The sequence below is a fragment of the Dothidotthia symphoricarpi genome, assembly GCF_010015815.1.
Source record: "Dothidotthia symphoricarpi CBS 119687 unplaced genomic scaffold P153scaffold_25, whole genome shotgun sequence".
Classification (NCBI taxonomy): domain Eukaryota; kingdom Fungi; phylum Ascomycota; class Dothideomycetes; order Pleosporales; family Dothidotthiaceae; genus Dothidotthia; species Dothidotthia symphoricarpi.
This window is the reverse complement of record NW_022985032.1, coordinates 616,228-641,215: the sequence shown is the minus strand read 5'-3', so window position 1 is coordinate 641,215 and position 24,988 is coordinate 616,228. Positions and strand designations below refer to the sequence as shown.

The following is a 24,988-nucleotide window of genomic DNA, read 5'->3' as shown; positions in this document are numbered from 1 at the left end:
ACATTTGACGAGATTGTACCTTGGAGGATGTTGTTCCCCGCATCGCTTGGATCTGTGGAATATATACAACTCACCAACACGTACTATGATCGCCTTGGAATGTGAGCAAAGAAGTTCTATAGTTGTCCGAGTTCTTGGTGATCAGGCAGGGATATTGATTATATATGAGTGCGAGTATGGCAAGCATTGAGACTTGAGAAATATTTTAGTGTCGGTCAATACCACTTTTTCGGCAGGTAATTTGTTTTCAGTATGAGACACACTACATCGGTTGCACTGACACTGTGTGCCTTTCTAGCGAAGGCCAGTGCGACAGTAGAACGTAAGATCTGTACAGTAAAAGCAAGCGGCACATACCAGACCGATGATGCCCCTGCGATACGTGCAGCCTTCGAGGAATGCGGGCAGCATGGCAAAGTCGTTTTCAACCCTACGACATACTATGTGAACTCCGTAATGAGAGTCAGCGGTTTGAACGACGTTGACATTGACATTCAAGGAGAACTCTTGGTATGTTATGCAGACCTATTTTTGTACCTCTTGCTGAGCACAACACGCAGTGGAGCACAGATATTCGGTATTGGCTCAACGCCTCCCTGCCAGTTGGATACCAGAATCAGAGCACTGCCTTCATACTCGGAGGCGACAATGTTCGCATCAATGGACATGGGGTGGGAACACTTAATGGCAATGGTGATTACTGGTATGAATGGATCCGGCAACAACCGAATACTTCGAACTACCCTGGTCGGCCACACGCAATCACCTTCAATGGGCTTACCAACTCTGTGGTAAAGGGTCTCAAATTTCTGCGGAGCCAAATGTGGACCATGTCGATTATTCATAGTCATGATAACGTATGGGAAGACATCTTTGTCAATAACACCGGGAACAAAGTCTCTAGTTGTGAGTAATATAGTTCTTTCCAACTTAGCCTCACACAGTCTTACTGACCAAGATCAAAGCAAACACTGACGGCGTCGACACTTTCTTCTCGTCCAACCTCCTCTTCCGCAACCTGACTGTCTACAATGGCGATGACTCCTTCTCCTGCAAAGCGAACAGCACCAACATCACCCTCATCGACTCAAAATTCTACCACGGTCTTGGTATCGCTATCGGTTCCATCGGGCAGTACAACGACCAATTCGAGACCATCGAGAATATTCGCGCCGAGAACGTTTACTTCGAGGATACACTACACGCATTCTACGTCAAAACATGGACAGATGATCAGAACGGATATCCACCAAATGGCGGAGGAGGAGGCTTAGGTTTCGCAGAGAACATGTCAATGAAGAACCTGACGATCAAGGGCATGCGCGGAGCAGCGTTCTCGATCAGTCAGTGCACACGATTCAGCGGTGCACCAGGAGCGGGAAATTGCACAAACAGCCAGTTCCAGGTCAGAGATGTTGATATTCAGGGTATGAAGGGCACTACAAAGGATCGCCGGACGATCAGTTTGCAGTGCAGTGCTGTGGCGCCGTGTACCGATATTGCGGTGAGTGACGTAAATTTGAGATACACCAACGGGACGAGTGTAGCAAACTACCTTTGCGGAAACGTTGTGGGGAATCATGGATTCAACTGTACCGGGCCAGTGTGTGTTGGTGGAAGTTCGACGGGGGGATGTTGAGCTACGCGCTCCGAGGCAGACTCAAAGGTCGGTTGTTACTATGGGTATAATAGACTAGGGTGCAAGGAAAATCGCGTATATAATATATCCAGAGACTCATGCGTGACAGAAGGGGATACCCGTCGACAGGCGGCGTTGAGAAGGCGTTACCCTCACGTGCGCACGCGCTTGCCCGTTCGCTCTTTCCCCACTTATCTGTCGTCCTTCTACCGTCTTAATTTGCCAGTCACCGTTTGCTGCGTATTTTCCAATTCTCGCATCTCCGCTGAGCTTCACAGATCCGTATCTCCTCCCACGTCAGTGAACAGCATCGTTGCAATGGCTTCCCGCGACTCAGATGTTGTCTTTGATATTGGTGAAGTATGGCACAACGATGCGACTGAGTGAGACTTCTGACTGCAGTACGCTGAGATTTGCCACAACAACTGACCAAAACGCAGCACCATCGCGCTCATGACTCGCCTTCAGAAGAAGTTTACCATGCAGAACGAGGAGCTTGCTGAAACACTCAGAACAGGCATCAACGTCAACCTCAAGATCCAAAGGAACAAACTTCGGCAAACTCAAAGGCAGATACGCGTAGCGACCTTGAAATTCAAGTACCAAATTGAGCAGCACGGGAAATCCACCTGTCGCCCGTTTTGCGAAGCTATGCATGCAGCACTGCCAAGGGAGCTTCGCGATATGATATACGAAGGCTTCATCGAGGAGCACAACGCTACATTCTATCACAGTGGGGATGGAACAACTCTCTACGCGAATGGACGGTCTGCGTTGCAACACTGCTTTGATCCGGCGTACACTGGATACGGTATGCATCAAGACATGATAGAGGGACTTGGTCGTAAGGATTCGCGCTTCGACTTTCGCGGTCGCCATAAGATGGTCGGCGAGACCTTTTTTCAGTACACCCACCACTTCGGTTTCGACCTGACTTCTATCATCAGGAGCATTGGTGTCATGGTCAACTCAGCCAACATGAAGGAACGTGAGGACATGTTCCTGTACCTGAAGGCGTTGTTCAATCTCAGGAAAGGCACTGTGGTAACCATCTTCATTGAGAGCGGCGGCAGCAATAAGATACAGGTCACCCGCAGTTTCCGCCAAATCCTGCGAGTCATCTTCCCATTCCTCAATGAACTGCGTGATGCAGAGTACAAGCTCAATATCGTTCTGAATCCCGGATACGTACCCTCAGCAGTCAAGAACGGGTCGGGAACCGCCTTCTCTATTGTTCCAACCCAGAAGTTCCGTTATCTGTTCACCCCAGACAATGCTAAGTTCACACCTGAGGGTTTTGAGGAGAAGCTGCAGGAGGTACGTCGCATGACTTACGAGATGTGCTTGCAATGCTGATATGAATAGTACTTCTCTATGTACAAAGGAGGCTGGTATCAGAGAATCGTGCCTGATAAGCCAGAGCTGAGTGAGGATAGTGATAGTTGGTAGGAAAGCAGCCTGGATAGCAAGAGACAAGTAGAAAGAAAATGGGCGCTGTGCGATTATTAAGGGATTCTCAATACCGGACTAGAAAGTATGGCCAGCTCCTCACTTAAGTACAATCTGCATGTCGTAGTAAAATTATTCGGCCTGAACAACAAAGAACTGTTCTCCAAGGATAGAGGATATGTCAATAAAAGAACAAGAGTCAAAATGTTCATATGCAAGCAATGCGTAAGGCTAGAAAGTACAGTCGATAACAACGCAATGCGTATAGATGTGTATGTGAAATTACCCATTTCTCTTGACAGAAATAAACCGCCCCTGCCCCACTACATTCCGCCATGCATGTACCATTTCTTTCCAAAGCTCGAATGCCATGTCTTGGATTGTATCCCAGTCTCCTTCCTCCAGTGGTGGCTGCATTTGCCATTTCGCGTCCAGGTCCCCTAAACTGCGTGTTTCCGGGGCCATCCGGATGCGCCTCAGCCACGCGTCTTTGTCAACCAGGGAGAAATAGATGCTTGGTGAGTCCCGCTGTTCGAATTCGTCTACAATGGATCGGAGAACAGAATCTGGCACAAGCTCAGTCAATGCAGTCCTCCCATATCTGGAGTTCCGACCGGCTGCGATGATACCCAGCACACAATGTTTCCATCTTCGATCGCATACTAACTCCCTGTAGGCGGGAACGAGAGCCTCTGTAACTTCTACAACATCCTTCTCCATGGCCCATTGAAGACAGTGAATCCCGTCAAGCTCGAATGCGGTGACGTCGAAGAGGTCTCCCAATTTCGTTATGAAGAAGGTGATTTTGCTACTGAGTTCAGAAAGTCCAATATCATCGAGAAGATCCAAACTATCGAGGGCCTGGAAGTTATGTGCAAGCTGAGTAACTTTCCGTGCCCCTTGATAAATATCTGTGCCCACCACACGTTGCAGTTGGTTGACTACATCTGCTGTTCCAAAAGCCGCGCATGTCCAGTCCGCATTCGGAAGAAAATAATCTCGGTCAGACTCGGATGGTATCGAACGCCTCGGTATAGAGTCGAAGTCCAGACCAACAAAGCGTTGGAGGGGATTAGGCCGCTTCGATACCGCCAGAAGCAGTACCAAACAGGCTTGCTGGACGAGGGTGGACATCTGCGACAATTTTAATTGAGATCCCAAAACGACGTTTACTAAGGGGAAACAGTGATGGAGCGCAAATAGCAGCTGCCATTCGTCCGCTGCAGAGCAATCTTCGTCGATCTTCCGGGAGAGCAAAAATTTGAGTATGGACTTATTGACAAGATCTTCTTGGAGGATGATAACCAAGATAGCCACGAATTGTCTGTATGTTCGAACATGGTAATCAACTAGAACCTTAAACGAGTAAATTTCCGCCGACTGTATGGCAAGTATCATGGCTTCGCGAAGAATGTTGTCCCAGAGCATACCGCCCGTATCCACCCAGCGCAAGAACTCCATTTTGACGAAATCGAGAAGTCCTTGAGCATTTGGGTCAACGCGTACAAGACGGTTGATCGACTTTCCGTCTAAGAACCCGTGTGAACAGGGATCAGACCATGAGCTGATAGATGTTGAGCCAAGTGTGCGGTCGGCCGATGGGTCAATATTAGCTGTCGCGGTGACAAACCGCTGGAACTCTTCCTGGTATAAATTCGACTTGAGTGTTTTGAATGGGAAGGTGACCTGGCCAGTACTCAGTCCTACCTCGCGAAAATAATCAATCATATGTTGATAACTGATTAGATTCAACAACGAGCCAACCCCGTGTCGTAAAGCCCACGAAAATACCAGCAAGTCTTTGGAAAGCGGAGTTAACTCAACTGTGGATTTCCGGGGTTTAGCCTTCTCTATGTTCGGACTTTTCAACGAACGGGGTTGTCTTTTCTCCCAATCCTGACGGAGATTGTGAAGAGCGATTTCAACTCTTTTTTGATGATCTGACTCGTTCCATGGCCGGAACTCAAAAGCAAGTTGCCGGTATAACGCGATCTGCTTGAATCTCGCCCAACAGGACGATTCTGGTGTGAGATACATCGTATGGATTGCCCAAAACGTTGTAATATAGTCGAGCATGGCGTATTTTCGTGACAAGGTTTCCGAAGGCGCGGTGAATACAGGAACTGCGAGCTTGAGACGGGTATCTGACTTGGAACTATGAGTTCCACGCCATCCTCGCGACCAGGACACGAGGGTCCGAACAGGCGTTGCCAGTGCTACATTAGCCCAAATTATATGCTCAGCATCTTCCTGCTCAAGTTTGATGATATCCGGTGTTCTGGCTATCTGTGTTTCAAAGTCTGCGAACGACAGATAGGCGAGACATATCTCCCCGATGCGATTGTCAGCTGATTGTGAACTGAATTGTATATCAGGAAAGGTGAAACCATGAGCCCTGGATGGAGCATACAGAAACTGTTTGACTGTGTGGTGTGCAAAAGTGACGGTGGAATCTTCCTCGTGGAATACCACTAGGTTCCCACAACAAGAAATAAGCCTTCCACCCGCATTGGTCGCTAGGCGCTCTGTGTGCAGATGCGTATCGGTGTTTTCGAGACCTACTGCTTCTTCGAGTTCCTCAACTTGTAATGGACGACGTGCGCCTGCAACCCATTGGAAAATACTTTTCATGGTTACGAAGGTGGTCTCACCACCTGGAGCATGGTAAACTTTTTCGATAATTCTCGCGTACGTCTCACTGATGTCTTTAGGAAGATTTCGTATGACAGTTCGGACCGCATCTTCGGTCAAAGCCTGTCCGATGTCGTACAGTTGAAATTTCACCCAAAGGAACCTTTGAAGACCCAGTCAGTCGTCATTAGCGTACACATTGGAATGGTGGATACAAACACAAACGATTGTAATACATGATGTCGGATTTGATAGGAATACTCACATATCATCAGCGCGAGACACAAGAGCATTGACAACTTCTTGTCTCAAATTTTCATCTGCCAGCAATGGATTCTGTCTTGTGACAGTGGACCGGATCTGCTCGTCAATGACTAAAGCAATGTCTCCACGAACGCAATCTTTCGTCAGTCGCAAAGTCGGATAAGGTTTCAAGGTTCTCCTAATTAGGTCTTCTTCCAAGCGGCTGGCAACATAAACTCTTGCAATTACGAAGGGATGGCGAAGAATGCTGCCAATCGAATCCAAGACAGTAACTTGGTCATTGGGGGCAAGCTCGTCAATCCCATCGATGACAAGGTAAACTGTCCTGAAATACTGAAGGAGCTTGAGAAAGTATGCCAAGCTTCTTGACAGGGTCGGCGCAGTTTGGCCTTCTTGGAAAGGGCTCTTGAAAGTGTCGTCGAAATGATCCAGTGGCAATCGCTCAAGGATCTGTTTGATTATCGAAGCGAGCAAACGATAAGGCTCTAGTGACGCGTTGTCCAGGTAGTCGCAATAGTAGTAACAGATGATGGATTTCGTATCGTTTGCCGTGACGTCTTGAATATGATCTACCAGACTCGCTGAAAGCACCGATTTTCCAGATCCAGGAATTCCATAGCAGCATAAACAATCCGACGTCGCTTTGGCAAACCAGGACAAGTATTGTGGTGTTGTACAGAGCCAGTTATTGGTACCAGGGTGTCGAAGATTAGACAACTTCAGGTGCTTGGTTGAGTAGTCCACAGAAGGCAGTGTGGCCAGTACCCTGTGTCGCCGTTGAAGTTTCCCGTTTCGGATGTGGAGAGCGCGATTTGCCAACTCAATTTCACGACTTCTCGCAGATTCTATCATGTGTGCCAGACCGGCTTCCTTCTCAACTCGCTTGGTATGCGTACGAAAGCCAATCATGCAGGTTTCGAAGTCACGACGATAGGATTTCCAAGCGCCTTTTAGCACGATTGAAAGGGGTACTAGAGAGCAGTGTTAGTATCACATATATGTTTGGGCTAGGGAGCATACTCATAGATCTCTTCGCTCTTGCAAAGAAGTCCTTCGTAATTACGCAAAACTGTAGTATGTCTAGGAAGGCGGTTGACAATGCTACAAGCAGCCGTTCGTGGTTTTTGAACAGCGTCTCGTATATGCGAAAGCGTGGGAGCACATCACCAATCTGTGCCAACATTTCCACTACGCTTTCCTGGAACCTACCAGCTTCGCTCACGATCTGCGGAAAAAGTCAGGAATCGAGTAGTCTAGCGTATAGATGTATGAAAAAGCTTTTGCACAGATTGAAAACAGAAGACCTACGTGTAAGACTACTCTAAGACTTCCCCACAGCGGACTCATGACAGGCCCATATGTGTTTGCGTAAACGTCGAGAGCCTTTCCATAATCCTCAATGGCGTCGGTAAGCGAGGAAAGCCGCTCTTGGAGCAGCCAGACCCTGCTATCGTGTGCATGTCTCTTCTGAACCGAACTGGCATCGTAAAACAGGTTTTCGAGTGTCGCATCTTTGAATCGCTGTATCTCTTGCGGCGACAACCCGTCTAGGAACTTGGCCTTGGCAGCATCCCAAGGCTGTGTGGGAATGGGTAAGCTCGTCCGGATATTCGACATGGCGGTTGTTTGCTGGCATCGAAAGATGTTGTTACCTCAACGGCGACCTCGAAGGAATGCCATAGAAGAGTGGGAAGGCTGTGAACCTGAAGACTGGCGACAGGCGATGTCATAAGGCTGCCCAGCCTCAGCTGCGCAGCAGTGTCTAGCGCCATCATTCACACCTGCATGAGCCAATACAACCTCGTGGCGTCAAGGCACCCCGCCCAATATCTGACGAATCAGAAATCGTAGTTCGAATGGTTATACAAAGCAAATGTCTACTGTTGGATTGACGATGTAGGAATTTATGTGTGCAAAGATTTGACCAACGAGTCAAACTCGGAACTAATTTTAGTCCAATCATGGGAATTGGACGTCACCCAGTTGCGCACCTGCCGAATACCATCTAGGTCTTCTTGCATATGGTTATCTGATGTGGTACCATTTAATACCATGACCCCAAGATCCATGATCAGGGCATAGAGCGCTATCGCAGGGCTGACTTCTGTTGCTTGAGCAAGGACTTGTACAGGTTGCGACTTCAGCAACGCAGGATTGCCCGTCAAAGTCCAGAAAGACTGGTATGTAATGCCATGTTCCGTACAAAACGCTCGAAGTGGCACATCGTATCTAGTTTGAGGATAGAAACGGTTCTGTACAACAGAAGGCTTGATGGCAGAATCCTCATAGATGGCTTGAAGGACGGGTAAGGTGACATTTGAGATTCCGAGAGTGCGGATTTTGTCAGGTACATACGTTTCCAGGACGTCCCAGGCTTGCAAGGTCTGCTCTATAGTAGGTAGCGGTGAGTGAAGTAGTAGGCAGTCAATGTAGGAGTCGCCCTCTTGTTCAGCTTGAGGTCGCAAGTTCTTCAGTGAGGAAGCTACAGAGGTATGCAATTGAGCTGCCAGAGGAGCTGCTGGATCATATGGCATGTTATTGATGTCTTGGCCAGCTGGAGTGGTGTATTTCGTCTGAACCTTCTGCGCGTAAGCTCAGCAGGCTTGTTACAATAACACCAAATACTCACATAGACATCTTGCCTTGCGACAATACCCTCTTTGTATGCCTCGCGAAGCGCCTCGCCAACCAGTGCCTCCTGATAATGCCTAGGCTGAGCCGCCGTATCAACGCGTCTGAAACCTTGCACAAGCGCTTCTTTTACCAGCCTCTTGGTCTGGTCCTTCTTCCACGCTGTCCCGTAGATGAAAGCTGGTCTGTCATCCTGCAAGCGTGAGACGCGTGCAATCGAGGATGCGGACGTCATATTGCGAGCTGATGAAGGGTAACCAAGATGTGTTTCTATTCGCGTTTTAGACAGACCACGGATTAAAGAATGATATCTGGTTAGTATCAAAAGCATGGCGATGCATGTTCTGTATTAAATGACCGCGACTGAACGCGACTGATGCGCGAAGTAGTGACGTTTGATGATTACCATATCAAACAGCTGCCCAAAGCTCCAGGCGCGACTTGCCCCACCACTCCCCTCCATCTTGACATCGCCAAAGATAAGTCTTTCACGACAATTTCTTTAATTCTCCTAAACTCCTTCGATATCTTGTATACTCCACCGCTCTACCATGGTACGCCCAAATGGTCCCCGCGACCCCATTGCCGGTCCTGACGCGCTACAACCACCTTTTCCACTCAAGTTACGAGGACCCGTCATTAAAGGCTTTGGACGCGGAAGTAAAGATGTACGGTTACAACCTCCTCCCCTTATTCTTCTCTATTTCAACACGTACTGACCATTTCAGCTCGGAATTCCAACCGCGAACATCCCCCTTTCAGGGCTATCAGTCGGTGGCAACGACGCCCTAGACTCGGGCATCTACTACGGCTGGTGTACTCTCGATCATCGCACAATCGCTCAAACAACCACATCTTCCAGCGTGCCCAGCGCCACAGACGACACCTCCCCACCAGAACGCTCCTCAAACCACGCCGTCGCCGACCTCGAATACTCCTCCTCAAACACAACATCCTCGACTGTGTACCCCACCGTCCTCTCAGTCGGCTACAACCCGTACTACAAAAACACGCAACGTAGCATAGAAATCCACATTCTGCACAACTTCGACTCAGACTTCTACGGCGCAACGCTGTCATTGATAATACTGGGATTTATACGGCCCGAATACGATTACGTGAGCAAGGACGCGTTGGTGGAGGATATACGGGAGGACATACGGATCTCGCAACGGAGTCTAGATCGAGAGGCGTATCTGGGGTGGAAGTCGGATGACTGGTTAGCTGGAGACGCGGAAAACGATGGGAGGGCAGGAAGGAGACACGAGGGTGCGGGGCAGAAGGATGAAGTGGGGATGTGTCAAATGGACCCATGAGATGGTCAACATTCTTGAAGGACGTGAGGGACGATGTTGAAACAGAATCTGGCGCATAAAGTCTGAGAAACTCTGTATTCCTGATCAGATTGCGTTCGAGCAGTTGTTTTACCGCTACGAGATATGCAGTCTACACGCCTCCTCTCATCCACAATACTACCGAGATTAAACCTCCCAATACCGCGTCCCATCCTAACGCCTTGACCGCTGACCCGCCATGCCACACACCGCTAAGGACCTCTCCTATCTTTACACCTTTGACCATCAGCGCAACATTCCCAGCCGCACACGCAGCAGAAATGATGATACTTTGCGTCACTTCCGTATCCTCAAGACTGATGTGACTAGAGTATGGAAGCAATAAGATCAACCGCTCAAACAATATAGTCGTGACGAAAAGCGGATGGTCTCTCAGAAATGGTTGAGCGAGAAGACAGGTGTTGAGAACGACTGTAGGAAGTACGAGCGATACCGATTTTCTCTGCGACTTTTCCGCAGTATTTGTGCTTCTCGACAAGGACGAGAGATACAACTGCACGATGCCCAGGGCAGAAGTAAAGCTAATCGGCAAGATCTGGCCCAGGGCAATGAACTTCCACATCGCGCTCGCATCGAGATTGCTTTTCCGTGCTATACCTCGTCAGTCATATTTCCCCGTTTGCTAGTACACATGAGAACCACTCACCCTCCCGAGCAGTCCAAACGCCCCAGAACCACGTCCCAAGGATTGCGGCTTGTGTCCACACTACACTAGCTTCACTGCTGACTAGCTCTTGAGCAAAGTCTTGGAAGAGTGTCGATTCTAACATCCATCTCTTCAGCTTGTTCCCTGATATACCTGCTTGGGAGAGCTGTTTGCTGCCGTCCCATTGGAGATATGATGTGATTAGGAAATTGAGCATGTGCCATGATAGTGTGGCGAAACTGATTCCTGCGAGGAAGGCGAAGATCTTGATGTTTTGGGGTTGTGATTTGATACCGATGCCTTTCCCTTTAGTCTTGGAAGACGAAGTGGAAGTGTTGTTGTACTGGCGGTATAGAGAGAATGTGATTGTAAATGTAAGATAGAGTGCTGCAGCGATGTAGGAGAGGAAGATTGTTGTGCCGATGTAGTTTGTTGGCGGGTTTGCGTATTGAGAGAATATCTCGAGAGGCGACATGTTAGTTGTCACTGTAGAGAGATTGAACATTTGGAAACATGAAAGTGTTGGAGGAATTTGACGATGCTGAGAGAAGTGAACGACGATGTATGACGTCATGTGAAGCTATTGGACAGTCGCGTACTTTGCATGTAAAGAGAGTTTAAAGGTTCAATCTGAACTGAAAGCATTACTTATTTGGGTTTGTTAGAGCTTTGGTCCGCGACTTTGCATCGTATGTATCTAAACTGGAGGGTGCACGCTTTCATGCTAGCTTCGAACTCGTGTGTTGCAACTACAAAGCGTCTGGACGTTCTTGGGGTGACTTCCAGCTGCAACAACAAATTACGATTCTAGTCCGTGACTTGGAGTATCGAACAATCAACATCCGTTTGACCGTTTGTACCGAATATTAGACGGTTGGGGTCGTCTCTGCGCTGATCTTGGCAGGCGCGCCCTTCGCCCTCACCAAATTACACCTGACTGTTGACACGCATCGCTGTTTGTCGTCTCGCATCACCAAAGTGTCGTCTTTCAGAATGACAACGAGATGAGGTTCGACCAAGCTCCCATCACCGACGAGCCGAAAGCACCCGCTTCAATACTTATCCGGACCCACTCTGCGCCGCAACGGGTATAGAGTTTCGATAACGACACAGCTTTAACGACAGCTCCTGGGTTGGGGGATGGCAACGCCTTAAAGGATGGCCTTAGGGCAGGAAGCATGTCCAATCGCCCAACCAGAGCTCCTCTGATCCATAATCAAACCGGAAGACGCACCCCAGAATCCTAGAGTGGGGCCTCCGTTGAGGTGAGGCGACGGCAGCCATTCCTTTAGCGTTTGCCGTGCGGCGAACGCTCGAGCTATGTTTGTCGCGATATAACGCGAGTTCTTCGCACCTCCGGAGCTGGAGAGATAGGACGAATCACCCCCCCGTCGCGTGTAATTATCCTTGAACGGCTATCCAACTGACGACACGAGTTCTGTCTTGCAAGCGTGCTCGTCATAGTGACCCGTAAGGAGGGATTTAACGAGTTATCTCCGAGTGGGTGCGGCCCGGGATTAATCAAACTTTCTAGAAACGTTGGTATACCTAACGGCGAACGGTCGTTCAACCACCAAAGCAAACTAGAAGTCGTATCCAAGGCACTTGAAAGTACTCTAGATTAAAGACCCAATGACGGGACCACTAAGAAGAAGTACCAGCTCATCTCGGTATGACATGGAGAGTGGATCGAGCTCCTACGAAAAAAACGGAGAGCACGCTATGGATATTGGGGGCGAGAAAGCGATACGATTAGATGGAAACGAAGCGCATGCCTCGAAAGAGGAGGAAATCGAGCCATCTGGCAGAAGCACCAGTGGGAACAGGTTATCGCAAGAGCGTGGCAGTTTGAAGAGAGTACAATCGCATCATTCAAGAGCTGGGGGAGACGGATATACCTGTTTTGACGCCGAAGCAAATTCCGACCGACCGAATCGACTGAAACCTGGAGTTGTAACCGAGCAACCCTTTCTGGTTACTTGGGACGGCGACGCCGACCCAGAGAACCCTCGAAGCATGTCAAGCCTGAGGCGCTGGATCATCGTTTTGATTTGTGCTGCCAGTAGTCTCTGCGTGTACGTTGCCAATATAACTTATCCAGCGAGCAAGACGCACAAACTAACGTTTCAAATGCAGGACCTGCACGTCGTCGCTATATACGTCTACGTATAGTCAGCTGGAGCCTGATTTCGGGGTGTCACAGCTTATATGCACACTTGGGCTGTCCCTTTATGTCGCGGGTCTGGGCACGGGTCCAATGATTCTCAGTCCTCTCTCTGAGGTGCGTACACGGCGTTGTCACTGCAGGGTTTTGCGGCGTTGTTGTCTAACATGATGCAGTTCTATGGGCGGCGACCTATTTACATCTGCTCGTTCACGTTCTTTCTAATCTGGTTGATTCCATGCGCCGTCGCACGAAACATCCAGACTATGCTGGTGGCCAGGTTTCTCGATGGGCTCGCAGGCTCTGCTTTCCTCAGTGTGGCTGGAGGCACAGTAGGCGACATGTTTGGGAAGCATGTTAGTGATGTCTATTCCTAGCACGAACCCCCTACTGATGCAGAATCAGGAACTCTCAGCCCCCATGATGATCTACACTGCGGCTCCGTTCGTAGGACCCGAGGTTGGACCTCTCATAGGTGGCTTCATTATCGAGAACACCTCTTGGAGATGGTAAGTGTACACTACAAGCCCCACAGATCGTGCATTGCAGAAGTCCATATATCGATGTTGCACAAGCCGGCATACTTACCCATTTATTCTACCCTCCCTTGTCGTGTTCATCACTAGTTTGATCCAGCCAGGTTTGAAGGAGAATCGACATACTGACGTTGATAGGTGTTTCTACGTCCTCATCATTTGGACTGGAGTTCAGGTAAGGCAGCGATCCGTGCCCTTGCACGTTGTAGACTGACGTTATCGTGTAGCTCGCACTGATCATCTTTTTCGTGCCCGAGACGTATCATCCAGTGCTTCTGCGCAACAAGGCAATTCGACTGCGAAAGGAGACTGGCAACCAGGAATGGATTGCGCCTATCGAGAAGCTGGACAGGAGTATTGCTAAGACGGTGATGCTGTCCTGCATTAGGCCATTCGAGCTCCTTTGCCTCGAGCCTATGGTGCGTTACCAGTTCCAATTGTGCGATAACTGATGAACTAACCCCTGCGTCTCAGTGCCTCAACCTCTGCATCTTATCTGCAATCCTACTGGGTATCTTGTATCTCTTCTTTGGTGCATTTCCCCTGGTCTTCCAGAACAACCATGGGTTCAGCATAGCCCAAACGGGTCTTGCGTTCCTGGGACTATTGATTGGCATGCTCATGGGTATATCGACCGACCCAATCTGGAGAAAGATCTACGGCAGGCTCGTACGCCAACGTGAAGCAGCAGGTGGCGAAGCTGGTGGCTCAGAACCAGAGTACCGCCTCCCGTCAACGATACTTGGCGCTTGGGTTGTCCCCATTGCACTTTTCGGTATGTTGGTGCATGCTATTTGTGTATAGAATGCTTCTAACCGCGTTATTTACAGGGTTTGGGTGGACCACGTATTCGTCTGTGAGTTAATGTTCTTGGTTACCTGAATCAATCGATGGCTAATATGTTGGTCTTTGTAGGTGCATTGGATAGGTACGACAGCTTCCCGCATATTGTGCAATCGTAATAATAGCTAATCGTGGCACTGCAGTCCCAATAATCTTTTCCGGCTTCTTTGGCATGGGGTATGATCACTCTTTCCTACCGCTAGATGCCATTGCTTGACAAACAGCTCACTGACATGTCCAATGTAGGGTGATCTGGGTGTACTCAGGAGTATTTACCTTCCTTGTTGAGGCTGTGAGTAAAACAATAGTGGACCCGGTTCCTGAACACGATCGCTGATCCTGCCGATCAGTACCCTCTGTATGCTGCATCAGCACTTGCAGCCAACAGCTTCGCACGGTCGTACTTTGCAGCGGCGTTCCCGCTATTCGGGGTTCAGATGTACGAAAGTAGGTTATTACAAATGCATACATTGGACAGGCGGTCACTGATTAGGAATAGATCTCGGCTACCAATGGGCAACGACACTGCTCGCGTTCCTTGCCCTGGCGATGGCCCCGTACGTGTATTCCCAGAGGAGTGGTAGCGGTACTCGCTAACGCACAGCATGACAGATTCCCAATCCTGTTCTTTCGATATGGCAAGCGGCTCAGGGGCAATAGTCGGTACGCATCAGCGTAGGCGGACATGGGAGTGTAGAGGGAGCGTGTGGTGGGGTAGAGTGGGATGGGCTAAGAATAGAGGAAGTACGACAACATTGGCATGCCATCATGTTTATCGAAGCTCAAGGATCTTGCACACAGACGTGACGCCACCTGAAGCACGCTGGCCCTTGTGCGACGCACCTTGGGCGCCACGAGGGCGGCCACGCCAGCTCGAGGGACGGGCGTTGCACAGAGATGGCAGCGGTTGCGGATAGAACCGCGGCGGAGGGAGGGTTGTACGTGATAGAACGTGGCCGGCAAGCCAACGATACAGACGATGAGATGGTCAAGGGGGCACAGAATTGGCGAGGTGTAGAGATGGGTGGTGGTGAACGGTGGTACAAGGCGTGCAAAGGCGTTCGACGAGCCACTTGCAGAGGTTCGCCAAGCGCCAATAGGCCATCCAATGCACGAGTCGTGTAGCAAGCGAGAGTTGGAGCACTCTGATTTTTGCATACAGCAGATGGACATGCGCGACGGGTACTTGCATGTGAGCCGCGTCGCGAGGGGCTGAAGTCATGTTCGGCCCAAGCAGCGACATGCACCAGCAGTTCGTATGCAGCGTACGGTGACGGCGACGGACGGTCTCCAGTAGAGACGCGTCGGATGCGTCTTCCGCCGTCGCAATGCCCGTCAGCGTGCGGATTGCGTATGTCTGAACGGTGGTTGGGACAGCCAAGGGCACCGGCGCAGCGGCCAACAGGGACCGAGGTAGTAGCTGGGTGCGACAGGCTGCGTCTGCAGCTGCATGCGTCGACGTCTCCCAGCAGAGGCCGACGAGTCAACGGGCAGCTGTGGGGTTTCGAAGTTGGGCGCAACCTCGTCGACTAGTTTCTGGATGCACCACGACCGCCCGACACCGCCTCGAGTCGCCCAGGCTAGGAACACTGTGCCCGTATTGCTGCCGCTTAGCCCTGGAGCCCATCACCACCCCAGAGCCTCCGCAGCGCTTTCCTAGACCGGCGGCCGCATCTCGTCGCTCGGCCGTAATCGCGACAGACACAGACACCCACACACAGCCCAGCCGGTGCGGTGCCACAGCAGCGTCCCAGAGCGGTCCGTCCTCGCTGCATCGACGCCCCACCCGTCATCGCCGTCGCCCTCGCCGTCGCCTGGCCTCGCTTCGCTTCGCATCCACGCTCCCTCACCCCGCGGGCTGCGCTGCCCCGGCCCCCGTCGCCCACCGCGCAGCAGCATGGCAAGCGCGTCCCGGTAGCAGTCGCTGTCAAACATGGTTCTGCGCGCAACTGGAATGCTCCCCCGATTGCGTGGACCCCGGCTCTGTATCACCACCGCACTGCTTCATACCTGCCCGCCGGACTGAGCGCCCACCGACCCTCTGCGTCCATTGGAGCTGCCAACGTGCCACGGCAGCGTCAGTCCAAGCAGCCAGCGCACGCGTGACCGCCGCCCCCCAGACACGCACCTGGAACGCCGCCAGCCGAGCGCGCGAGAAAACATTGGCCGAGCCGTTTGGCTGGGACCGCGCCGAGCGCACCATTGACGGCTGCCCGCCGCACCGAGCCTGCCTCGACACCCTCCACGACAGCATCCGTGCTGGGGCCGAGCGCACCGGGGGTTGCTGGGGGATATTATGACCTCCTCCGACGCCGACGATGCATCTCCCTCGCCGGATTACAGCGGGGACCTGGACGACACCGACATGGCTGCTGAACAGCGACTCGAACACTCCTCGGGCGGCGCATCGCCTGCCCCGAAGACGACCAACGGCGCAAAGCCCGCCTCGAATGCAAAGGACCCGTTGCGGCCGCGAAGGAAGAAGGCGCGCAGGGCGTGTTTTGCCTGCCAACGCGCCCACCTGACGTGTGGTGAGTGATTGACTTTTTTTACGTCTATATCTTTTTCAACTTCTCTGTCTGAGAGGTTTATGTAATCAGAGTCTAATGACAACCAGGCGACGAACGACCATGCAACCGCTGCATCAAGCGCGGACTCCAGGACCACTGCATGGACGGCGTGCGCAAAAAGGCAAAGTACCTCCACGATGCGCCGGATGGCGCTCTCATGCCCGGTGTGGGCGGACACTATCCCTACATGAACGGGAACCGCCCTACACCCATCCCAAACCAGGACACCCAACCCGTTGCCTTGGCTCAGCAAAGCAACCATTACGTCCAGCCACCACCCACGACCTTCTACTCGCCAAGCTCCATACCAGCCTCGATGCCAGCAACGCAAGACGTTCAGATGTACAACAGCCAGCAATCTCCAATATCGCCTCCATTCACCCAATCTCATCAAGTCTCGGTGTCCAATGTCCCGAGCACCATGGCCCAAGGCCAGCCAGGAGCGATGCAGCAGTTTGGAGGAGCCCTGTTCGACCCAAGCGATCCAGCCCTGTTCAATTTCGACATCTCCAACTTGAACTTTGGGAACCACTACGGTGCTCTGGAGTTTGGCATGCTCAACCACATGTCGTCAGGCGCAGCCGAGACGCCACCCCATGAAAACGGCATGTTGAATCCTATGAACCAGGCTGCGAACATGTACAACCCGCCAGTGTCGGCAAGCTATGGCGACCACCAGACGGACATGTCCTACGCAAATGGGCTTCCAACGAGCGAATGGCAAGACACGCAGTCCCGGCATGGTAGTATGCACGTGCAGACGCCGAACAACACCCCGGCTACTGCAACCATAGATCACTTCGGTCATCACCGTGACAGTATACACGGCCCACACGCTTTTGCGATAGGTCAAGGCCCTGCGAGTCACTCGACAGCAAGTCCAGCATCAACAGACGCCAATTCGGGGCTGGAGAATGACAACCCAATGGCATCTGCTAGGTTCTTCGCTCACCCCACTCAGCCCCACGCTCAGCGATCACCAACAGTCAGCCGGCAGCAACAAGAAAACCGACGATCGAACGTGGCCTTACAACCCCTCCACTCCAACGGCATGCGGAAACGGCAGCGAGACACCAAGGCCATCTACCAAGGCATCACCAAGCCCTACGACTACGTCAAGGGCTGGCACAACATCTTCCACGTCATCTCCAAGAGGTACTCAAAAGCCTGGGTAGCCAAAGCACAAGTATACTTCCAAAGCTTCCGGCCCGTCCTCCTCAACGTGCGCGAAGAGCTCGACAGAGACGACCTCATCCACCAAGAAAAGAGTCTGCAGCGCAACCTCCTAACCCTGCAAGAGCACTTCGCCGAAGTCGGCACCCCCTTCCTCATCTGCCGCCGCTCAGGCGAAGTCGTCGGCATGAACAAAGAATTACAAATCCTCACCGGCTGGAAACGCGAAGTCCTCATCGGCCAGGAACCAAACATGAACATCAACCTCGGCAGCAACAGTACAAACCGCGACGCAGACGACAGCGAAATGTCAACACAAACAAACACCACCCCCACCATGGCCCCGCAAGACACAGACTCCGGCCTCCAACCCGTCAACATCCTCGAACTCATGGACGGAAAATCCGCCCTAGAGTACCTAGAGCACTTCTCCGAACTGTGCTACCAGGATTCCCGTGGCTTTGCGCAACAGCGCGTTAATATGCTGCGCTACCAGACGAAAGGCGATGTTGAGCGCTCGGCGGAACTTAGGTCCGTGGCGCTTGCGGAGCCGATTGTTAAGGTTGAGGGGGGCGCGACGGTGCATCAGGGGGAGAGTGCGATGCAGAGGTTGGGCGGGAGGAGTGGGCTGGTGGATTGTATGATTTGGTGGCATATTAAGAGGGATACTTTTGATATTCCTATGTTGGTGTGCATGTCGGTATGTTGCTTGAATGGGGGTTGTGTGGGGTAGAGATGCGATGCTAATTTTTGGATAGGTTATGCCTGTGCTGGATAAGGGACTGCAGTAGTTCTCGCTCGCTGGGGGTATGTCTTACTAATGGCATATGGCTGTTGGGGAGCAGCTGTGGGAGGCGGGTCTTTTTACGGCGTTCGTCGGGCGGAGATGGGTATACATGTGGTTTGGATTAAACTTGGACTTGAGCTTCTCCCGCCACACACGTCGCTCTGGGATGGGGGCTCGCGGAGGTATCTGTATCTTCATCTGTTTTTCTGGTGCTTTGGGGCGTTCTCTTCTTTTTTCCCCACTGTTTCTTCGTTTCTTCATGTTCATGGTCTGGTTGCAGTGCGCATTTCACGCCGTGCACATCGGCATCAGCAGATCAGGTTATTGCGTCCGCCCTCGTCTCGAGGGACGATGAAATATACATATATACGTACGTACTAGTTCACACAAACGCGTTGATGCGTGATAAAGCGCTTTCCCGCTTCACCCCTTCAACAAAACAGAATAGATAAACACAGAGCCATACCCCGCACGCCGAACCCACCCCAACCCACCCTACAACATATCATGACACTTCCTTCCTCCCCATCTCAGTGTTCTATTCGTAGTAGCACTTGTATTGTAAAACTCGAAAATTGCCCATCCAAACCGTTGGAAATCGGTTGAGTAGGGTTGCGTAGTGTAGCGGTTATCACTCCAGATTCTGATTCTGGTAACCCCGGTTCGAGTCCGGGCGCGACCTTTTTTTATACTATTCCACCCTGCTCTCTCTCCTGCACTTCATCTCACTTTTCGAATTCCGCAGATAACCAACAAAACAAGATGTTCTTTTTCCTTAGTATAGCGGTAGTCCATCGTGAACGAATCAAAATCGAATCGAACGGGTCCACCACCAGACCAGCTCGTTGGGAGAGATTCGCTTTCGTATAATCACAACGGCTACCATGTGCACACATGGCCATACACTACGATTTCAAAACCAGGAGATCAAAAAAGTTGCCATTTCCGCATATTACACCAGCAACCCCCAACAATCTCCGCTAATTCCCTTCATGTAGCACAACTCATCTCATCTCATATACATGTACTCAACGCAGTGCTTTTTGAACGCGCAGGAAAAAACATATATAATACAATGCAAAGTAAAACGCCCGCAAAACAAGTTGTCACGAATCCCAATTATGTATCTTCCTTCCTTTTACGAAAAAAGGTCGCCCAAGACGACGACGAGGGCAAAGACGCAGACGCAGCCTGTCCTCCGCTGCCGCCGACGATAAAGCGGCGAAACCTCGGATGCACATTCTCATATTCCATCTCCATCTCGTCTGCGCGCGGCGGATTCGCAACGGCATGGGCCTCGCTGAAGGCGACTGTGTTTCATGCATTAACAAAAAAAGGAAAAAAGCAATCGCAACAACAAAAAGTCCTGGATCAGTTTCCGAGCAGGGGCTGCGTTTCGCTGCTGTCGCCGCCAGCATTGCCCCTCTTCTTCTTACCTCGCTTCTTCCTCTTCTTCTTTCCGTCAGCCTTTGTTCCTGCATTCGTCGACTCGGCGTCCGAAGGCGTCTGATCTTCAGAACCGTCAGCTTGGCTGCCTTGCATCTTGTCGTCGGAGTCACTTGAACTGGTAGTCTCCAGGACAATCTTCTTCACGCCGTTCACGTCGACAATGTTCTCCGTGATGCTGCCGCTGCGCGCTGTGTGGCGTTTCCTGGGCGGCGTCTTGGAGCGGGAATTACGGGAGTGGAGGGATCCGATTGTGCTGACGGAGCGCGACCGCTGCTTCGAGCCTTCATCGTCATCGTCGTGTGCATTGGAGCCGTTTGCTTGCGGGGCGGATTTGGGAGAAGCTGGCTCTTCTAGAATCTTTAGCCCGGATTTGCCAGATTTCCAAGAGACGCGATCATCATTTTGGGCCATGGTACCGTAACCGATAGCATGAACACCATCACTGGCCTCGCGACCGGCTGATGCCAATAAACCCTCGCCAACGCCTCCCTCAGGAGCATGCGAGTCCTGGGATACGACGGGCGGCTGGTTGTTTTCAAGAATGGTCGCGGGAATGGCGGGCGCGGGTGTCACGACATGACCAGGCTTGATCTTGACCGTTTTGCTACGGGTTGTCTTGGGTCGGTTGGCGGCGTTCGAGGGACCGAGGTGCTTCAGGTGTTGGAGGATATCGGTGTCGTCGGTACGGAATGGAGATACTATGTCCTTGGCTCCAGAGCTACGGCGTCGCAGCATCAAGTTCGCAGGCCTGGAGGGGCTGCTTCCATAGTCTGGTACCGATAGCTTGCGTTGAGCGTCTTTCTGCTCCAGGTCCGTCACCTCCAGCAGTGGCTGCTCGGACGGCTTTCGAGAGATATCGGCAGCTTTATTTTTGGCAAGGCGTGTGCGTGGGGCTGGGGCCATGCGACGAATCGCTTTGTGGACGTCGACAAAGACATCCGACTCGTCAATGATTTCCCTGTGGTTGTTAGCAGCTGAACAAACATGCACAATTTTTGAGTACTCACTCTCCGATGAGCTCTTCGATAACGTCTTCCAAAGTGACTACGCCAACAGCGCCGTGAGACTCTGAGGGAAACTCGGACACAAGCACCATGTGAGACTTGCCCTCCTGGAAGAAGTTGATAATGTCCAGGCAGCTGGTCTCGGGGCGGGTCTCAGGAAGAGTGGCCAGGGCAAAGTCGCGTACGTGCAGGGCATCCTCGGGGTCGTAGGTGATGAGCATCTTGACAAGCAGCATGCCAACAAAGTCATACTTGTTGTCAGGTGTGTGGATAGGGATACGCGAGTAACCAGCAGAAAGAATGACGTCCATCATAGGCTCATCCAGGCAGGTGTCAGATGACATGGTGAAGACGTCCTTCATGGGCGTCATGATGTTGCCGACGGGCTTAGCCTTGAGGTCCAGGACGCCAGAAATGATGGCAACCTCATCCTCATTCAGGCGCTCTTCTGCGACGCCCAACGTCTGGTGCAGTTCGACTAGCGTCTTGAGGCCAGTCTTCTTGTACACGGTGCCGTGGTCTTCGCCGAGGAGGTAGTCGAGCAGCTTGGCGGTGGGCCATGCAGCGGGGGCCATGAGGTACATGAGGAACTGGACCACGGGCGCCATCCAGGCACCGATGGGCAGGCCGTAGCGGACGCATATCGACTGGGGGACGACCTCACCGAAGATGACTAAGGCGGTTAGCGATGGTGGTGGGTCATGTACGGATCAGACGGCATACCAATGAGAACAGTGGAGCCGACGACGGCAGGCCATCCGCCGCCCAGCGACCTGTCGAGGACAATGGGCAGTGTTTCGTTTGTGATGACGTTGCTCAGGAGAAGCGTGACCAGGACCCAGTGCTTGCCCTTGTTGAGCAGGTCGAGCACCTTCTTTGCGTTCTTGCGCTCGTTGCCTTCGCCCGAGTTTGCGAGCACCTGGAGGTAGATTTCATCCTGGCCCATCAACCTGCGCAGTCGCGTGTTAGTGCGACGTTTGACAATGGCAGCATCTCGATATGGCACTTACGCGATAGTCAATCCAGCGAAGATGCCTCCGCCCAGCACGAGCAGCAGGGCAATGCTCAGGTAGATCCAGAGCGATGCATCTTCAGGGGACTTGGGATCGGGCTCGCCGTGGAGGGCGTGTATTGTGTCGCCAAAGCTCGTGGGCAGCGCCTTGACCAGCGGCACGAAGGCGTGGGCGAGGGCGAGCAGCACCACGTTGACGCGTCCTGAGCGCAGCGACGAGGCGCCATTGGGAGAGCGAACGGAGCTCGCGGCGAGGGCCATGGTAGTGTGCAGCACCGCAGTGCGGGGGGAAATGGATAAAGGCGCAACGAGCGACGGCGAGATGAAAGTGGTCGAGGTTGCAGAGGTGGAAGTGTGTTGAGCTGCGCGAATAGCAACGCGGAAGTGATGCCCGTGCAGCGGTGGTCCAAGCTGCTGCTGCAAGCTCGAGAAGGAAGTGTGCAATCAAAAACAACAAAATCACGGCCGATCAAGCGTCAATGGAGATTGTCGTGCAGGCCAGTCAACATCCACCTGCTGCTCGTAACAATTCTCCAAATATCACCACCCCCTTTCTCAACCAAAAAAAACTGAGCCTTCGCGGGCCCCACTCACGACAAACCGTTTGCGGCGAACGGCTGCAGCGTCATCGTGCATGTATCAATTCTCTGAGCTCCACTCGATGCCCTGATCACATGTCTCGAACTACTGGCGCTTGGCAAACTCTACCCTCGTCGCCTCTCCGCGCCTCAAAGTGTGGAGAAATACCACCCCATCCCAGAAGTAGTAAGGTGTGTGTATATGGTTCAGACTGACTGCGTAGACTCAGAACCAGCTGAGCGACTAGTCCTGCAACAACGAGACAGCAGCTGTACATGAAGAGATGACTTTGTTCCAGATAATCTTGATGTAGATAAAGAACTGTTTATTCACATCACCTCCAAAACGACAGAAGATTGCTTGGCATATCAGCTCCAATACTGAATTCCCTTTGGAGTGGAGAAGGCATCACAATCGACTGTACCTCTGTATCTAAACCGCGACCGTGGAGCCGACGATACCCGCCATCGTCGGTAACTCTTCACTCCCACCCATCACCTGCCCAATATGATTAAAGCGATTCCAAAATTCCCTTCTCCCCCATAACCTCCCCACCCCGTGTATTCCTCTCGCAACCATGACTTCAAAAACGCCCCCAATGCGCATACTATCGCGTCTTCTCCGCCCTCAACCCTCCACAAAACACTACTCCACCACAGCCCCCAACGCCCGTCTAAACGGCACCGTAGAATACGCCACAACCCCCATCCTCCACCACACATCCAAGTCCGCGCTCTCCAACCCCGAACTACCCCCACACATCCGCACCGGGCAAACCAAGCGCATAAACCTCTACACCGCCGTCAACGAAGCTCTCCGCCACGCCCTCCAATCCGACGAGCGCGTCCTCGTCTTCGGCGAGGACATACAATTCGGCGGCGTATTCCGGTGCACGATGAACCTCGCCGCCGACTTCGGCACAGAGCGCGTGTTCAACACGCCGTTGAGCGAGCAGGGGCTGGTGGGGTTTGCGATTGGCGCGGCGGCTGAGGGCATGAAGCCTGTTGCTGAGATACAGTTTGCGGATTATGTGTTCCCTGCGTTCGATCAGATACATAATGAGGCGGCGAAGTATCGGTTTCGGTCTGGGGCGACGGGGGTGCATTGTGGGGGGTTGGTGGTGCGTATGCCGTCTGGTAGTGTGGGGCATGGCGCGCTGTGAGTTTGCCTTCCTTCCTCCATTCATATCTTCTCCCACAACAGCTACTCAACATTAGTGTAGGTACCACACGCAATCCCCCGAATCCCTCTTCACGCACACACCCGGCCTCCGCGTCGTAATCCCACGCTCCCCCACCCAAGCAAAAGGCCTCCTCCTCGCCTCAATCGCCTCCCCGGACCCCGTAATCTTCATGGAACCCAAGATCCTCTACCGCGCAGCCGTAGAACAAGTCCCCATCGAGCCCTTCACGCTCCCGCTCGACCGCGCCGAGATCCTAAAACCCGGCACCGATCTAACCATCATATCCTACGGCACGCCGCTGTACACGTGCGCCGCCGCCATCGCAAAAGCAGAGCAGGACTTTGGGTGTAGTGTTGAGCTTATTGATCTGCGTACTATTTATCCGTGGGATCGCGAGACGGTGCTGGGTAGTGTGAGGAAGACGGGGCGCGCGGTCGTGGTGCATGAGAGTATGATGAATGCGGGGGTTGGGGCGGAGGTCGCGGCGTCGATTCAGGAGAAGGCGTTTTTGAGACTGGAGGCCCCGGTTAAGAGGGTGGCGGGGTGGGCGACGCATACGGGGCTTATGTTTGAGCAGTTTGTTATTCCGGATGTTGCTCGTGAGTCTTTTTCTGTTTTTTGGGGGTTGGTGTGTGCGTGGTTGGGCGTGTGCGTGTGAGTGCTGACTTTTATGGCAGGTGTGTACGATGCGATCAAGCAGACGATAGATTACTGAGTTCTTGCAACGATGGGACAAAATTAGCTGGTTATGTGTCTGTGAGTGTGAGTATGAGTGTGAGTCTGTCTGTGTTGACACCGTGATATAAATCCACTGGCCCCTTTCGTGTCTGGATACATACCCTCACACTACCCCCCGCATATTTCCACACTGTAGCAAGACTAGGGTATATCTGGTGTGAAGACTCGAATGGAATGGAACAGGACATAACAGAACAGGACAGGACATAACAGAGCAGAGTATGCTCGTAAAAACCTCGTAAATGTAACACCTATTTTAATCTCACATGACCAGCAGGAGTTGGTGGAACTACCGCAGCGCCATGGCAGTGAGGCGTGCGCGTTGGAAGTTCACT

The 24,988-nt window shown here is 52.1% G+C and overlaps 10 protein-coding genes and 1 non-coding gene across 11 annotated transcripts; 7 read left to right on the top strand and 4 right to left on the bottom strand.

The window, feature by feature from the left end:
- Positions 1 to 85: 85 nt before the first annotated feature.
- On the top strand, positions 86 to 1,715 carry P153DRAFT_426880 (glycoside hydrolase family 28 protein; the record flags this gene model as incomplete). Its single annotated transcript, XM_033672629.1, has 4 exons — positions 86 to 101; positions 299 to 510; positions 561 to 906; positions 966 to 1,715. 4 exons carry the CDS (start codon positions 86 to 88, stop codon positions 1,637 to 1,639), a joined length of 1,248 nt encoding a protein of 415 aa, XP_033518453.1. The 3' UTR covers positions 1,640 to 1,715.
- Positions 1,716 to 2,119: 404 nt separating this feature from the next.
- P153DRAFT_379961 (uncharacterized protein) lies at positions 2,120 to 3,088 on the top strand (the record flags this gene model as incomplete). Its single annotated transcript, XM_033669894.1, has 2 exons — positions 2,120 to 2,956; positions 3,005 to 3,088. 2 exons carry the CDS (start codon positions 2,120 to 2,122, stop codon positions 3,086 to 3,088), a joined length of 921 nt encoding a protein of 306 aa, XP_033518452.1.
- A 2,892-nt stretch (positions 3,089 to 5,980) lies between these two features.
- On the bottom strand, positions 5,981 to 7,600 carry P153DRAFT_303222 (uncharacterized protein; the record flags this gene model as incomplete). Its single annotated transcript, XM_033664497.1, has 3 exons — positions 5,981 to 6,954; positions 7,004 to 7,208; positions 7,292 to 7,600. The coding sequence occupies 3 exons, from the start codon at positions 7,598 to 7,600 to the stop codon at positions 5,981 to 5,983; spliced, it is 1,488 nt and encodes a 495-aa protein (XP_033518451.1).
- Positions 7,601 to 7,887: 287 nt separating this feature from the next.
- P153DRAFT_303412 (aldo-keto reductase-like protein) lies at positions 7,888 to 8,849 on the bottom strand (the record flags this gene model as incomplete). Its single annotated transcript, XM_033664513.1, has 2 exons — positions 7,888 to 8,562; positions 8,613 to 8,849. 2 exons carry the CDS (start codon positions 8,847 to 8,849, stop codon positions 7,888 to 7,890), a joined length of 912 nt encoding a protein of 303 aa, XP_033518450.1.
- Positions 8,850 to 9,165: 316 nt separating this feature from the next.
- On the top strand, positions 9,166 to 9,930 carry P153DRAFT_303169 (riboflavin kinase; the record flags this gene model as incomplete). The annotated part of the gene is made up of 2 exons (XM_033664491.1): positions 9,166 to 9,282; positions 9,343 to 9,930. The coding sequence occupies 2 exons, from the start codon at positions 9,166 to 9,168 to the stop codon at positions 9,928 to 9,930; spliced, it is 705 nt and encodes a 234-aa protein (XP_033518449.1).
- A 130-nt stretch (positions 9,931 to 10,060) lies between these two features.
- On the bottom strand, positions 10,061 to 11,090 carry P153DRAFT_391091 (uncharacterized protein; the record flags this gene model as incomplete). The annotated part of the gene is made up of 2 exons (XM_033671000.1): positions 10,061 to 10,560; positions 10,616 to 11,090. The coding sequence occupies 2 exons, from the start codon at positions 11,088 to 11,090 to the stop codon at positions 10,061 to 10,063; spliced, it is 975 nt and encodes a 324-aa protein (XP_033518448.1).
- Positions 11,091 to 12,292: 1,202 nt separating this feature from the next.
- Positions 12,293 to 14,755, top strand: P153DRAFT_302980 (benomyl/methotrexate resistance protein; the record flags this gene model as incomplete). Its single annotated transcript, XM_033664482.1, has 9 exons — positions 12,293 to 12,690; positions 12,788 to 12,896; positions 12,956 to 13,135; positions 13,185 to 13,288; positions 13,454 to 13,490; positions 13,543 to 13,734; positions 13,790 to 14,098; positions 14,467 to 14,605; positions 14,658 to 14,755. The coding sequence occupies 9 exons, from the start codon at positions 12,293 to 12,295 to the stop codon at positions 14,753 to 14,755; spliced, it is 1,566 nt and encodes a 521-aa protein (XP_033518447.1).
- Positions 14,756 to 16,454: 1,699 nt separating this feature from the next.
- On the top strand, positions 16,455 to 18,692 carry P153DRAFT_303180 (uncharacterized protein; the record flags this gene model as incomplete). The annotated part of the gene is made up of 3 exons (XM_033664492.1): positions 16,455 to 16,689; positions 16,776 to 18,601; positions 18,660 to 18,692. The coding sequence occupies 3 exons, from the start codon at positions 16,455 to 16,457 to the stop codon at positions 18,690 to 18,692; spliced, it is 2,094 nt and encodes a 697-aa protein (XP_033518446.1).
- Positions 18,693 to 19,298: 606 nt separating this feature from the next.
- Positions 19,299 to 19,370, top strand: P153DRAFT_t122. Its single transcript has one exon. It is a non-coding gene; the product is annotated as a tRNA-Gln (tRNA).
- A 689-nt stretch (positions 19,371 to 20,059) lies between these two features.
- Positions 20,060 to 22,414, bottom strand: P153DRAFT_302987 (DUF21-domain-containing protein; the record flags this gene model as incomplete). The annotated part of the gene is made up of 4 exons (XM_033664483.1): positions 20,060 to 21,095; positions 21,145 to 21,814; positions 21,865 to 22,091; positions 22,152 to 22,414. The coding sequence occupies 4 exons, from the start codon at positions 22,412 to 22,414 to the stop codon at positions 20,060 to 20,062; spliced, it is 2,196 nt and encodes a 731-aa protein (XP_033518445.1).
- Positions 22,415 to 23,083: 669 nt separating this feature from the next.
- On the top strand, positions 23,084 to 24,905 carry P153DRAFT_371350 (thiamine diphosphate-binding protein). Its single transcript, XM_033669250.1, has 3 exons — positions 23,084 to 23,890; positions 23,955 to 24,514; positions 24,593 to 24,905. The coding sequence occupies exons 1-3, from the start codon at positions 23,310 to 23,312 to the stop codon at positions 24,628 to 24,630; spliced, it is 1,179 nt and encodes a 392-aa protein (XP_033518444.1). The 5' UTR covers positions 23,084 to 23,309; the 3' UTR covers positions 24,631 to 24,905.
- Positions 24,906 to 24,988: the final 83 nt, after the last annotated feature.

What these genes read in the sequence shown, in the direction of transcription:
- P153DRAFT_371350 (XM_033669250.1), top strand. Translation starts at nt 23,310, where the DNA reads ATGACTTCAAAAACGCCCCCAATGCGCATACTATCGCGTCTTCTCCGC. An exon ending in AGTGTGGGGCATGGCGCGCT is followed by an intron (nt 23,891 to 23,954) that starts GTGAGTTTGCCT and finishes ACATTAGTGTAG; the next exon opens with GTACCACACGCAATCCCCCG. An exon ending in TGTTATTCCGGATGTTGCTC is followed by an intron (nt 24,515 to 24,592) that starts GTGAGTCTTTTT and finishes CTTTTATGGCAG; the next exon opens with GTGTGTACGATGCGATCAAG.